Consider the following 14,770-nt stretch of genomic DNA (forward strand, 5'->3'; position numbering starts at 1 on the left):
CAGCCAGATCCTGTGTTATCCTCACTGTGGCTCCATGGTATCTGAATGACGACTTCTTGGCAGCTTGTAATATTTTTTCTTTGGTCTGATAGTTCTTGAATTTGGCTATAACATTCCTGGTTATTGTCAGTTGGGGATTAAGTACAGGAGGTGTGATCTGTGGATTCTTTAAATCTCCACTTTTCCCTCTTGTTCTAGAATATCGGGGCAGTTTTCTAGACTAATTTCCTGTAGTATTGTGTGCAGGCTTTTTCTTTTGTCATGGTCTTCTGGTAGACCAATGATTCTTAAATTGGCTGTCCTCGAAAGATTTTCTAAATCTTCTGTTTTGTGAATGAGATGCTTCATATTTTCCTCAATTTTTTTCATTCTTTTGGTTTTGTTTTATAGTGTCCTGCTGCCTTGTGAGGTCACTTAATTCTAGTTGTTGTATTCTGGTTCTTAAAGACTGGATTTCATCCCTGGCTTTTTGGTCATCCTCCTTCTGGTCTGATTTTCTATGGAGGTCATCTTTCATTCTCTTTACCTCATCTCTCATCTCCTTTGTCTCATCTTTCATCTTCTTTGCCTCATCTTTCATCTTCTTTGCCTCATCTTTCATCTCCTTTTCCTCATTTTCTAGCTGATTGATTTTGGCTTTCAAGATACTATTTTCTGTTTCTAGATGACTTATCTTAGTTTTTAAGTTCTTTTCCCAATTGTCTTCAGCCTCTCTTAATTGTGTTTTGAATTGCAGTTTGAGTTCTTCCAAAGCCTGTATCCAATTTGCTGGGATTTCTGCTTTATGATTTGGTGATTCCTCCTCCTCTGTTCCATTTGCTCTTTGTTCATTGCCTGTATAGAAGCTGTTGATTGTAATTTTTTTGTTTGCTCATATTTACACCTTCTTTACACCCCATATTTGTCTGTGCTCTTGCTCCTTTCATATTTTTGGTTTTGGGGTTTTCTGACAGTCTACCCTCTTGGAGCTTTGTCAGGAGATCTCTCCATGCATTCTGTGGGGGATGGGTGTTGGAGTTTGAGCTTCCCTGACCTCTGAAGACCTTTTGATGTGATTAAATTCAGCTGGGTTGGGCTGGATGTGCGTTGAGGCCAAGACCTCCTGGAAGGCTGGAGCAATATGGAAGGTCTCTGCCCCTGTGACCAGACTGCCTGCTCTGTGCTCCCTCTCCAGCTCCTTCCCCACTGCCTGTGTTCAATGCTCTGAGCTTGGCATAGCCCTGCCCACAAGGTACACCCCCCAGACCAGCGCCTTTGCCTGCCCAGAGGTTCCCGCTGCCCTTGGAGGCTTAGAGTTCTAGGTGGGAGGGAGGGGTCCTGGGATCTTCCTTCTGCCTTCCCCTTAAACCTGAGTGTTCTCGAATTCCAGCTTTTGGGGGTGTACCTTTTGAATTGAGTCCAGCAGGAGGGTTCCTTGGCTCTGTCTTGTTAGGTTTGGTTTTCAGTCCCCTAGGAGCATTTAGTTTGTAATTGGTAAGGAAGGGTATTCAGAGGTCTGAACTTTTCCTGCTTCTATGCCACCATCTTGACTCTGCCCCCTTTATTCCATCCACTTTCTTTCAAATCTGATGTTTCTTTTAAAAAAAAAATATATATATATAATTTATTTATTTTTAACATTCATTTAAAATTTTTTTTGTGTTCCAAATTCTCCCCTCCCTCTTGCCCCTTCTTTCCCCATTGAGAGGGCAAGCAATGTGATATCAATTATATGTGTAACATCATGAAAAACATTTCCATATTAGTCATGTTGTAAAAGAAAAAGAAAGAAAAAATAAAGTGAAAAAAATTATACTTCAATTTGCACTCAAATCTCATCAGTTTTCTCTCTGAAGGTAGATAGCATTTTTCATCATGAACCCTTTGGAATTGTCTTGGATCATTGTATTGACCAGAGAAGCTAAGTCTCACAGTTGACTATTATTATAATATTGTTGTTATTATGTATAATAATCCCCTGCTTCTGCTCACTTCATTTTGCTTCAGTTTATATAAGCCTTCCTACATTTTTCTGAAATCACCCCTACCCCCTAGTCATTTCTTATGGCAAATAGTATTTCAACACATTCATATAAGGTATACCTTTCCAGAGCCATATTCCAATCTTGTTTCATCCTACTAAGTTTTAATTATATTTATGAGAACAAATTTGCATAGGACCTCTAGTTTTCTTTGTTGTCTAAATATTGGGTTTTTCTGTGCAGAAAATTGAGTTCATAGATTTTATGGCTGGCTGTTTTCTTGAATTTTTTCTCCTGTGAACTTCAGTATTTCAACTACTTGTTTTTCTTCGTTATAGCTGTTCTCAATGTTATTTAGCTTGGTGAATTTGCATAGACAATGTTTTCTTTCCTCTGTCTTTTTTTTATGGAATATAGTGAGATAATATTTTTAGAAATATTTTAAACCATAAAATAGTGAATACTACATTATTTTTATTGTTGGAATTTCCCCAGACAAAAGGGGAAGAGAATGGGGAGGTAAATGTTTTCTGTGACATAATTCTTTACACCTGACTTATAAGAGAGAATTCCTTCATTGAACATGGGGTTGAAAAAATGTTCTTCATAGTTCCTTCTAACTCTCAGCGTTTTCATGATTCTGTGACTTGCATGTTTTTTCCTCATTTCTTCTAAAACTTCCACCATCTCTGCTTAGAATTTTCTTCCCATCCCCTCTACAAACATGTGTTTCATATGTTCTTCAAAACTTTAGTCACAGCTCACACTGTTCATGAAGTCTTTTCTTCTTAGTACCATCTGATCACTTTATTAAAACTCTCAATTTCTTCAGTAACTAAAATATAATTTTTTTACTATATTAGTTAAATTAGTAAAATTTGAAGATATTGTTAATGAGGATATCTTTCATTAAATTGAGCTTTTTGAGGACATAGGTTATGGCTTTTAATTTTTTTGTATCTTTATCATGCTTTGTATTGTACATGCACATAATGAGCATTAAAACAAAGTTTACTGACTGATCAATTTACATAATCAATACTATTTACTGATATCCTGATAATTTAGTACATGATCTGTAAAGTTTTCTGATTCTGTTTTGGATTTTTAAAAACTAAGTGATTTATTTCCATCTTCTACAGTTCAGTGTTCACCTGGACATTTCTACAACACCACAACTCACCGGTGTATTCGTTGCTCAGCAGGAACATACCAACCTGAATTTGGAAAAAATTACTGTGTTTCCTGCCCAGGAAATACCACCACTGATTTTGATGGCTCTACAAACATAACTCAGTGTAAAAGTAGGTTGTTCCCTGATGCTTTCCCTCTACCAGTTAAAATGTTGCTTTCTCATGTTGTGGAGGTGGGGGGTTGGGGGGGAGGGAGGAAGGAAAACAGAGGGCAACGGAAGGAGGAAAAGAAGAGAAAGATGATTTCTTCACTTGATTCCTGTTCAACTCCTGACTCTGTGTGCCTTTTTGGATACTCCTCATTCCCAAAATAATTGCCTGCTGGATTCCTTTGTTAGTTCCCAATCATGTTCTTTGGATCTTCCTTTTGAATTGACTTTCAAAATCAAACCATCACTCCAACCATTGGATTTCCAAGTATGATTTAATATTCCAAAAGATCTGTCCTCAATTTTTCACAGTTGTCTTGGAGTCATTTTGTTATGACTATAGTGCCATTCACAGTGGATCATCATTTTTTTTTCATTTGAATAAGTTTATTTAGTCAATTTAGAACATTATTTCTTGGTTACAATAATCACAATATTTCCATGCCTCCCTCCCCCCACTCTTCCCGCAGCCAATGCACAATTTCACTGGGTATTACTTGTATCCTTGATCAGAACCTATTTCCATGTTGTTGTTTACACTAGAGTCTAAATCCCCAACCATATCCCTTTGATCCATGTATTCAAGCAGTTGTTTTTCTTTGTGTTTCTACTCCCACAGTGTTTCCTCTGAATGTGGATAGTGGTTTTTCTCTTAGGTTCCTCCAAGTTGTTCAGGGTCATTGCATTGCCACTAATGGAGAAGTCCATTACATTCGATTGTGCCACAGTGTATCACTCTCTGTGTATAATGTTTTCCTGGTTCTGCTCCTCTCACTCTGCATCAATTCCTGGAGGTTCTTCTAGTTCTCATGGAATTCCTCCACTGTATTATTCCTTTGAGCGCAATCATATTCCATCACCAACATATACCACAATTTGTTCATTCCCCAATTGAAGGGCATCCCCTCATTTTCCAATTTTTTGCCACCACAAAGAGTGCGGCGATGAATATTTTTGTACATGTTTTTTTCCTTATTATCTCTTTGGGGTACAAACCCAGCAGTGATATGGCTGGATCAAAGGGCAGACAGTCCTTTGGGCATAGTTCCAAATTGCCCTCCAGAATGTTAATCTCTTTTTTTTAGCTCTAGTTGTATATATGTGTGTATGTGTGTGTGTGTGTGTGTGTGTATACACATTTATATATATTTATGCATACATATATCTATATACCTATTTATGTCTTGTCATTTCATCCTATACAGTTTGTCACTGTTCCCTCTAAATGTAATTCTTCTCGCTGCCCAGGTGATATTTTTTTAAGAGTTACCAATGACCTCTTTTTTCTTATAGGGATACATATCATTTTAACTTATTGAGTCTCTTAAAAGTTTTTGTTTTGTTTTGTTTTGTTTTGTTTTTCTTTTCCCCCTCTTTTTTATTATTCTTTTTGATGATTCTCTTGAGTTCTGTGCTTGGACATCAAATTTTCTGTTCAGGTCTGGTTTTTTCTTTGCAAATTCTTGGAATTCTTCTATTTTGTTGAATGACCATACTTTCCCCTGTAAGAGTATAGTCAGTTTTGCTGGGTAGTTGATTCTTGGTTGTAAACCTAGTTCCATTGCTTTCCGGAATATCATATTCCATGCCTTTTGGTCCTTCAGTGTGGATGCAGCCAGATCCTGTGTTATCCTCACATATCACATATCACATATCCATGGTATCTGAATAATTTCTTCTTGGTAGCTTTTAATATCTTTTCTTTGGTCTGATAGTTCTTGAATTTGGCTATAACATTCCTGGGTGTTGTCAGTTGGGGGTTAAGTACAGGAGGTGATCTGTGGATTCTTTAAATCTCCACTTTTCCCTCTTGTTCCAGAATATTGGGGCAGTTTTCTAGACTAATTTCCTGTAGTATTGTGTGCAGGCTTTTTCTTTTGTCATGGTCTTCTGGTAGACCAATGATTCTTAAATTGGCTGTCCTCGAAAGATTTTCTAAATCTTCTGTTCTGTGAATGAGATGCTTCATATTTTCCTCAATTTTTTTCATTCTTTTGGTTTTGTTTTATAGTGTCCTGCTGCCTTGTGAGGTCACTTAATTCTAGTTGTTGTATTCTGGCTCTTAGAAACTGAATTTCATCCCTGGCTTTTTGTTTATCCTTCTCTTTCTGGTCTGATTTTCTATGGAGGTCATCTTTCATCCTCTTTACCTCATCTTTCATCTTCTTTGCCTCATCTTTCATCTTCTTTGCCTCATCTTTAATCTCCTTTGCCTCATTTTCAAGCTGATTGATTTTGGCTTTCAAGACACTGTTTTCTGTTTCCAGATGACTTATCTTGCTGTTAAAGTTGTCTTCAGCCTCTGTTAATTGTGTTTTGAATTGCATTTTGAGTTCTTCCACAGTCTGTATCTAATTCTCTGGGATTTCTGATTTATCGTTTGCTGATCCCTCCCCCTCTGTCTCATTCGCTTTATAGAAGCTATCTATTGTAATTTCTTCTTTTTCTGTTGTTTGGTCATATTCTCCCCTTCTTTGCTCCCTGTATTTGTCTGTGCTCTTGCTCCTCTCATTTTTTTGGTTTTGGGGGCTTCTGTCAGTCTCCCCTCTTAGAGCTTTGACAGAAGATCTCTCGGTGCAGTCTCTGGAAGAGGGTTGTTGGGGGTTTGAGCTTCCCTGTCCTCTGGAGGCTTTTGATTGGATTAAAGTCCAGCAGTCAGAGGGAGGGGTGTGGAGTCTGGGCTTCCCTGAGTTCTGAAGACTTTTGATGGGATTACGTTCAGCTTGGTTGAGCTGGGTATGCTCTGAGGCCAAAACCTCCTGTAAGGCTGGAGAAAATATGGAGGATCTACATAGCTCTGGCCAGGCTGCCAGCTCTATGCTCCCTTTCTAGCTCCTTCCCTGCCATATGTGTTCAATGCTCTGAGCTGGGCACAGCCCTGCCTATAAGGTACACCCTTGTAGGTGATCAGCACCTTTGCCCATCCAGAAGTTCCCACTGCTGCTGGAGTCTCAGTGCTTTCAGTGGGAGGGGGGAGGGATCCTGAGGCCTTCCTTCTGCCAAACCCTTAGACCCGAGTGTTCTCAGATTCTGGCTTTTTTTTGGGGGGGGGGGCGTACCTTTTGAATTGAGTCCAGCAAGAGGGTTCCTTGGCTCTGTCTTGTTATTAGGTTTGATTTTCAGTCCCCTAGGAGCATTCAGTTTGTGATCAGTAAGGAACGGTGTTTCAGAGGTCTGAATTTCTGCTCCTTCTAGGCCGCCATCTTGGATCATCATTTTTAATAGTTAAAACTATGTTTTACAATCCTATTTTAATGGAAATAAAAAAAACAGTTCAGATCTTTTAGAAAAATTGCAGAAAGGCAATAATAATTATAATTATATGCTACTCAAGCTGAGATAATTTGTTCCCTATTTTATGAATTTAGTCTGTAAATTTCTTTTATGGGTAGGTGTGGGTTTTGTAAACAGATAAATAATCATAAGCAAAAGAATTTAAAGTATATACCACCTTGTTTCACATAATCTATGAACTTTCGAGATAATGAGGAAATTGAGTTCCCTGTGCTCTTTAGTTGTTTGGTTCCATTTTCTATGTGGAAGTTGATAAAGATTTTATTTCTTGAGGACAAGTCTCTGCATCAGTTCAGTATCTTATAAAACTATGAAAAGTTTTGTTTTTATTCTATTTCTTTACACCAGTTGGAAGGACACTAAGACATTACATTTTTAAAAAGCTATTTAATCATGAAAGGAGCTTTGGATGTGGTTCTACTTCAGTCACAGATATGGTAGCAGATACGGAGATCACAAGATCTAAGAGCTAGAAGGAGCTTGAAAGTCCATCTTGTCCAAGGAGAACCTGGCTAAGAAAACCTATGACAGAGCTCCAATAAGAAGTCATCAAGTTTGAAACTTCTACTGGAAAGTCCTTTAAAGTGTCTTGTTTCACTTCTGGATAGTTTTTAGTGTTTAGAAATTTTTCCTTACAGCAAGACTAATTTAGCCCCTCTGCAACTTTTATCCTCTTGTTATTAGTTCTGATCTTTGGGACTAATCAGGATAACTGATCCTTCTTTCCCCTGATAAAACTTTAAATACTGGAAGAATTTTTTCATATCTCTCTAAGTCTTGAGACTAAACATCTTTACTTTCTGCAGCTGACCCACAGAAAACTTACCAGTCATCAAATCCTTCTGGTCACCCTTTTCTGGAGGCCTGTGAGCTTAACTTTTGTGTTTAATAAAATTTGTCCTACCATGTTTTGATCTATTGATACCCCTACAAGTCATATCCTCCCAAAGCTTAAAGACAGGAAAGAGGGTGATTTTTTTTGACCCCTAGAAGAGAACTTTACATTTAATTCTATTAAATTGCAGCTTACTTGATTCATGCCATCATTTGAACCTTTCAGGAAGTTTTTGGATTTGGACTATTCTACCCAATGTCTCAAATATCTAATCTTCATGTCATCTACAAATTTGACAAGGATGCCATCTCTCCTTTCATATAAGTCAGGGATAAAAATGTTTAGCTGCACAGGAGCATAAATAAGGTAGTGTCTACTAGAAGCCTTCTTCCAAGTTGATATGAATTTGTAGCATAGCTACTCTTTGTGTTTAGACATTCAACTAGTTCCAAATCATCTAATTCTATCTTCTTCTTCAGCAATCCATAAGCAAAGTTGTCAAATGTTTGGAGAATGACTAAACACATTGTGGTACCTAAATGTAATGTAATATTACTGCAGTATAAAAAGTTAGAAGTACAAAGGGTTCAGAGCATAGGAAGACTCAGCTGAACTGATGCAGAGTAAAATAAATAGAACTAGGAAAATTATATGCAGTGTCTGCAATAGTGGAACCAAATGCTTTGTAATCATAATGACCATATTTGTTCCACACAGGAGAATTGAGAAAAAGCACCCTGTTCCCTTCATGATTCTATTTGTAGGGGGGACAACTAGGTGGCTCAGTGGTTTAAGGGCTAGACCTATAGATGGGAGGTTCTAGGTTCCAATCTGATTTCAGACATTTCCTATCTGTGTCACTTTGGACAAGACACTAAACCCTGATTCTGTTTTAGAATTGTTACTAGGACATTAATTAAGGATTGAAAAGGAAAAAAAGAAAATTAACTTAGTCTGGCATGATCTCTTCTTGATGAAGTCATACTTACTTCTCAGTGATGTTTCCTTCTCTTTAAAGCAAAGTACTTATAAACCATTCCCTTAATAATGTGCCTCTAGAATTTTACTGAGAATTGAAGTCAAACTCTTTCTCTTTTTTTGAAAATTGTGGTATTTGAGCTTCTCTAGTTCTGTAAGCATTTGTCCTGAAGAGGAACATTATTCCTTTCAGATTTTTACAAGATCACTGACAACAACTCAGTCACATCTGCCATTATCCTGAGGACAGGCAGAGACCGATTCTCTTTGCAGTAGTCTGGTGCACTCTCTGTTAAGCATTTTTGATTAGATACTTCTTCCCAGATAAAACTTGTTTTCCTTTAACAGACAGACATTGTGGAGGGGAACTAGGGGAGTTCACCGGGTATATTGAATCTCCAAACTACCCTGGGAATTATCCCGCCAACACCGAATGTACTTGGACCATCAATCCTCCTCCCAAGCGCCGAATTTTAATTGTGGTTCCTGAGATATTTCTGCCTATTGAAGATGAATGTGGAGACTACCTAGTAATGCGGAAAACCTGTAAGTCTCAGACCCTTGTCTTTCCCTTACCTTCCCATGCCATTAGGAAAGCTCCTTTGTGAAGGCTTGATAGGCTCCCTGGGAACTCTGCTTTGTTTTTGCCTAGCAGTGTCTTGGTTGGAACACTCTCAGGACACAAGCTAGGTAGTGTGCTCTCCTAAACAATTCTCATGTGGAGTCACCTGGATATACACCACATCTTTTGTTACCCTGGAAGTTTAGAGAATATCCTCCAAATTCATGATGGCTCAGGCCGTCAGTCAACAAGCATTGTTTAAGCTCTGTGACCCTTAACCACTATGGGGACATGAAGAGAGGCAAAAACAACTTCTGCCTTCAAGAAGCTTACACCCTCCTGAGAGAACTAACATTGAAATAACCATGCAATCAGGGTATACATAAAGGAGATGAAGAGCGAGTCACCAGCAGCTGAGTGATCAGGAAAGGCCCTGCAGGAGGTGAGCTTCATGGGGAAGACGAGGAAACTTATAGATGGAAGAGAAAGCACTCTAAGCATGGGGACAGCTGATGCAAAGGCATGGGAGGAGAAATACATTGAGGAACAGCAAATAGCTAAAATAGCTGCTGTAGAGTATATAGAGGGGAATAAAAATGTCAGAAGACCAGGAAAGCAGAAAGGGTCTTGTTTTATATGCAAAACAGAGGAGTTCCTGTTTCATCCCAGAGGTAAAGGGGAGCTGTGGGAGCTCCCTGAGCAGAAGCATTTCATGGGCAGACAGTGCTTTGGAAAAGTCACTTTGGCAGCTAAGTGGAGGAAGTGTGGAAATGGGGATAGGCTTGAGGCAGAGAGACCAACCATCCAGGCAAGAGGGGATAAGGGCAGCTCTCTCACTCCAACATGGAGAACATAGAGACTAAAGATATATAGATACACCATGGAATTCTCACTGATCGAGTTATTTCCCCACATAGCAGAGACCTAGATGGGGCTGGTGGTGTCCAAGAGGGCAATGGTAACAAACTTTAATCCTGACTCAAAGCATTTGCATATCAGTACACAGGATCTAGAACTTGAATGTTATAAAAAGTGATGTGACTGCTTATATGTCCTCTAATCCTTCTATTTTCAGCCTCGATTTATAGCTTTGGTTTTGTTATATTTTCAGAGCTGTCTATAGGTGTGATGATTCAACTGGGCATGAAGATTCCCTCAATGAGTTTTCCTTGTTTTAAGAGATTTAAAAAAAGGTGATTATGTTTGTTGTCTGTTCAATAAAGAGATTTTGATCTCTAGCATCCATTTCCTTTGGCAGCTTCCTCCAACTCTGTGACAACTTATGAAACCTGCCAAACATATGAACGTCCGATAGCTTTCACCTCCCGATCAAAGAAGTTGTGGATTCAGTTTAAATCTAATGAAGGGAACAGTGCCAAAGGATTCCAAGTTCCATATGTAACATATGATGGTAAGGGGCTTAAATTTCATCCTTTTTTGACTCCACTACTCAGTATTGAAATATTTTAGAATATTTTTTAAACCCTTATTTTCTGTCAGTAAAAATTCTAAGACAGAAAGGCAAGGGTTAGGCAAACTGGGTTAAATGACTTGCCCCAGGTCACACAGCTGGGAAATATGTGAAGTCACATTTGAACCCAGGCTCTCCTGATTCCAGATCTGGTGCTCTATCTACTGTGTACCTAGCTGCCCATGTTTTCATGGTTTTAATAGAAGCAATTTCTTAGGCAGCTAAAGAATTTTTTACTGAGCACAAATTTCCACAAAAGCAGGATAAAGGAGAAAACATTGTTAAGAAATTTGAGGATTCAGAGTGTGGGAATGGAAAAAAAGTTTGAAACTGTAAGTTCAGTAAAAATGCAACTCTCTGGAACCTCTAGTAAATATGCTGGATAGTTGAGTTTTCCTCAAAGCTGAGCATTTACCCCTTTAATTTGCTCATTTAGTTAGGGTTTGAAAAAAATCTTGGAAACCATTTAAATTAAGCAACAAATCTTTTTTTAAAAAATGTAAAGTATTATGGATAAGCCTTCCAACAATGTTTTATACATTTCTATGCTTTCTTAAATGGAAGATAAAGAACATAATTTAACCTTTTTTTTGATTATTCCAGGTTATCATTTGTCACTATAAATTATTGTCTTCTGTAATACAAGAGTGATGCTTCTGGGCCATTTGTGAAGTATGTTGAGGTTTTTGGCCCATGCAAAATTACTCATTATTGTTATTTTATAGTTCTCTTACTTGCTTTTTTAATAGTTTTTTTGGTCTGTTTGCTGGTGATGTTGGTATGGTGGAAATAAAGTCTATGGACTGCGACACATTTAGGAAAAACATAATCTGTTAGAGTTTGAAGGAACTTTAAGGATCATTTGACCTAATCCCTCAATTTACCCAGAAGAACAGTGAAGCCCAGAGCGGGAAATGATGTGTCAGAATTCAGAATAAGTACAGAGCTGATTTGGGATTGTTCTCATTCCCAAGTTAGTCAATACACGTTGACTAAGTGTTTCCTGTGTTGTACTACATTGGACATGCTACTTCTGCAGGATTGTATGTCCTAGAGCCAATCTGTAATAGGATGCATGATCCTGAGGAAAGGATGAACAGTTGTATTAAAGTTATTTTAAAGTTGAGGAGACTGATTTTGAAACTGCTAACCCACAAAAGAAGCAAAACTAGTATCATTTGTTTCCAACAGAGGACTACCAGGAGCTCATTGAAGACATAGTCCGAGATGGCAGGTTATATGCATCTGAAAATCATCAGGAAATACTTAAGGTCAGTTTTCTGGGTTAAATCTTTTCACAATCAACTTGTCTAGGTAATTATAAAGCTACAGAATTTTTGAGATGGAAGTACCCACAAGAATTGTTTCAACATACCTAACAAGTTCCATCCAGCCTTTGGTGAAGGCTTCCAGTGGAGGTTGTAACCATGAAAATGTGGTTTTGCCAAGACTGTGAATTGCCAAAACTGTAAAGGTTTTGGCCAAACTGTAAAGATAATTTTTAGTGTATTGATTTAAAATCTAAAATTAAGTGGTCGCCATGGGAAAATTCCCAAATATGAAAATACCCAAATCAGCTGGGTTTTATGGAGATTTTAATTAATACAAATGAAGGAATTAAGGGAAGGAGAGAGAGAGAGAGGGGGGGGGGAGAGAGAGAGAGAGAGGGGGGGGGGGAGAGAGAGAGGGGGGGGAGAGAGAGAGAGAGGGGGGGGAGAGAGAGGGGGGGGAGAGAGGAGGGGGGGAGAGAGAGAGAGAGAGAGAGAGAGAGAGAGAGAGAGAGAGAGAGAGAGAGAGAGAGAGAGAGAGAGAGAGAATAGTAGAAAGCGCTTAGGCCAAATGGCCTAGTCCTGAGCCTAAGGGAGAGCGAGTCAATCTTTATCACTCACCACAAGATCGTCTCAAGCAAGCTCCAGTTCTCCACTGAACTCCTGAACTCTTCAACTGAGTTCAATCCTTCTCCTTTTAAAGAAATTTTCTCTTATGTCACCTCCCCTAAATTTTCACATCTACCAATCACAGTAGACGTTTTATCCCAGGACTGCCCATTCTTAGTTAACATCTTTTGTTCTCACCTTCTCTGGTTAGATAAAATTTACTGAGTACTTCACACCTCTTTTGTTAAGCTTGCCTTTTGTAAGTTGCTTGACCTTTTAGTGATTAATTTAACCTTTATAGGTAGTTAGTACCTTTTTGTATTAGATCTAAAAGTAGACCTAGCTTAAGGTTCTAGCTTTACTATAAGTATGAGTTAGGGACTTTTCATTGTTCAGTCAGGAGTTTGCAACTTTATCTTCCCCTAAGGCACTGTCTGAGTAGGGTGGAGTAATTTTAAAAGTTCTCAATACATTCCTGACCAAGTACCTCCATTGTTAAAAATGGGGAAATAGCTTAATCAAATCTTCTGAAGTAGAGTCTGAGTAGTTTTAAGATTCACAAGGTGGGGAGAGGAGAGAGGAAATTCCTACCTTCCAAGGCAGTCTAGCCTATCTCAAGTAGTTCTAATCATTGGAAAGTTTTTCCTGATTTCTATCCTAAATTGATCTCTTTGCAACTTCTGCACATTGCTCCAGGTTCTGCCTACTGCCCAAGCAGAATAATTATGCCTGAGCTTCTTCTACATGACACGTTCAAGTACTTGAAAATTCACTCTTGTATCCTCCTTTAAATCCTCTTCTTCAGACTGGATATTCCTGTTTCCTTCCACCAGTATTCTTGAATACAATTTGATCTCCAAGGACTTCATTATTTTGCCTGACCTTCTCTGGATGCTCTCCAGCTTATCAATATCTTTCCTAAATGTGTCTAAAGTGGAACGTAACTCTTCATATATGGTTTGATTAAGGACTAGTGCAGTCTGGTCATTAACCATCCTAGCCCTAGACATTATGCCTCTTAATTGAACTTAAAATTACATAGCTTTTTTAAGCTTCCTATTACAGTGTTGACATACTGAGCTCATGGTTCACTAAAATCCCTAGATGTATTTGGATGAATTGCTTTCTAGTCATATTTCTCCCATCTTGTACTGATAAAGAAAAAATTTTAAATTCAGGTAAGATTTTAAATTATTCCCTAATAAATTTAATTTTTAAAAGATTTGTTGAAATCTTTTAAAAGCCTGATTCTTTCACCCAACTAGGAGTTACCACTCCTTATTTTGTGTCACCTTCAAATTAGGTACAAATATCATCTGTGGTTTCATCCAAGGTATTGATAAAATATTAAAATCTGGGGCCATCTACAGATACCTGAGGCAGTACTCTAGAGACTGTCTTCCAAGTAGATATCAAACCATTAATGAATGCACTTTGAGTCTAACCAGTTAACCAATTTCAATTCTATTTTACTCTATTATTATCTTATCCATATCTGTCCATATTTTCCACAAGCATAAGATAAGAGACTATTAAAAGCTTTGTCAATTAAACTGTACCTACAGCTTCCTCCAATCCTACCAGTGGAGTAACCCTGCCATAGAAGGGGAATTACATTAGTTTGTCACGTCATTTTCTCCTTCCCCTTCCCCTTTCTCTTCTTCCTCTTCTTTTTTTTAGTATGTAAAAACCCTTACCTTCTGTCTTAGAATCAATACTAAGTATTATTTCCAAGGCAGAAGAGTGGCAAGGGCTAGGCAATAAGGTTTGCCCAGGGTAGGGTTGAAGGTCAAGCCCACTAGCTTATAGGTGCCTCACTTTTCCTTTTAATGAAAATCAGGATGCTTGCCCCTCTCTAGTCCTGTGGTAGTCCAGAGAGAATTTAGACTTTCTGGGGAGCCTGGCCTTTTCCAAGAGGGGTCAGTCTCCTTTCTTTATATTTTATGGCTAGTTCAGCCTCCTTATGGCACCCAGAAAAATTATGTAAAGTTCCGGTTTGGGGACATATTTAGGATCTCCTTAAGGAGGTAAAAAGGTACGCCATTTAAAATGTCCATCACATATAGGGTAGGTATTTCTTTCCTGCATGTGAAATGCCAGAGGATCTCACATGCATGACTTAACAAATACATAAAACAGGATTCAGCAACATAATCAGTGAAATGTGTAACAGCAAGACTATTGAATAGAAATTTTCTTTCCACCTTACTGTTTACTGCCCAGACACATCCAGGTCCATGTCTTCTGACAGGTATGCCAACGCTTGGGCTCAGCTTCTTGTCAGCGTCCAGGTTCTTTGATGTAGGAGTTCCCCATGCTACCAATCAACTCTGGCAATGCACTCAGGATCTCTAACTTCTCAAACCAGGAAGTTTCTGTCAAAGACTAAACATGTTGGGGCAGTGAGGTGACTGAGTGGATTGAGAACCAGGCCTAGGGATGAGAGGTCC

General features: G+C 38.5%; 1 protein-coding gene across 5 annotated transcripts in view; it reads left to right on the plus strand.

Annotated features, from left to right (window-relative positions):
* SCUBE2 (signal peptide, CUB domain and EGF like domain containing 2) overlaps nt 1–14,770 on the plus strand; it is a 104,045-nt gene that overhangs the window by 76,539 nt on the left and 12,736 nt on the right. For all 5 annotated transcript variants that reach the window (XM_056802108.1, XM_007497075.3, XM_056802109.1 and 2 more), the window contains 4 exons: nt 3,104–3,265; nt 8,759–8,956; nt 10,231–10,383; nt 11,635–11,714. In XM_056802108.1, the coding sequence (XP_056658086.1) occupies nt 3,104–3,265; nt 8,759–8,956; nt 10,231–10,383; nt 11,635–11,714 (593 nt within the window). The remainder of the gene's footprint in view (nt 1–3,103; nt 3,266–8,758; nt 8,957–10,230; nt 10,384–11,634; nt 11,715–14,770) is intronic.

Source organism: Monodelphis domestica, chromosome 6 (assembly GCF_027887165.1).
Source record: "Monodelphis domestica isolate mMonDom1 chromosome 6, mMonDom1.pri, whole genome shotgun sequence".
Taxonomy (NCBI): domain Eukaryota; kingdom Metazoa; phylum Chordata; class Mammalia; order Didelphimorphia; family Didelphidae; genus Monodelphis; species Monodelphis domestica.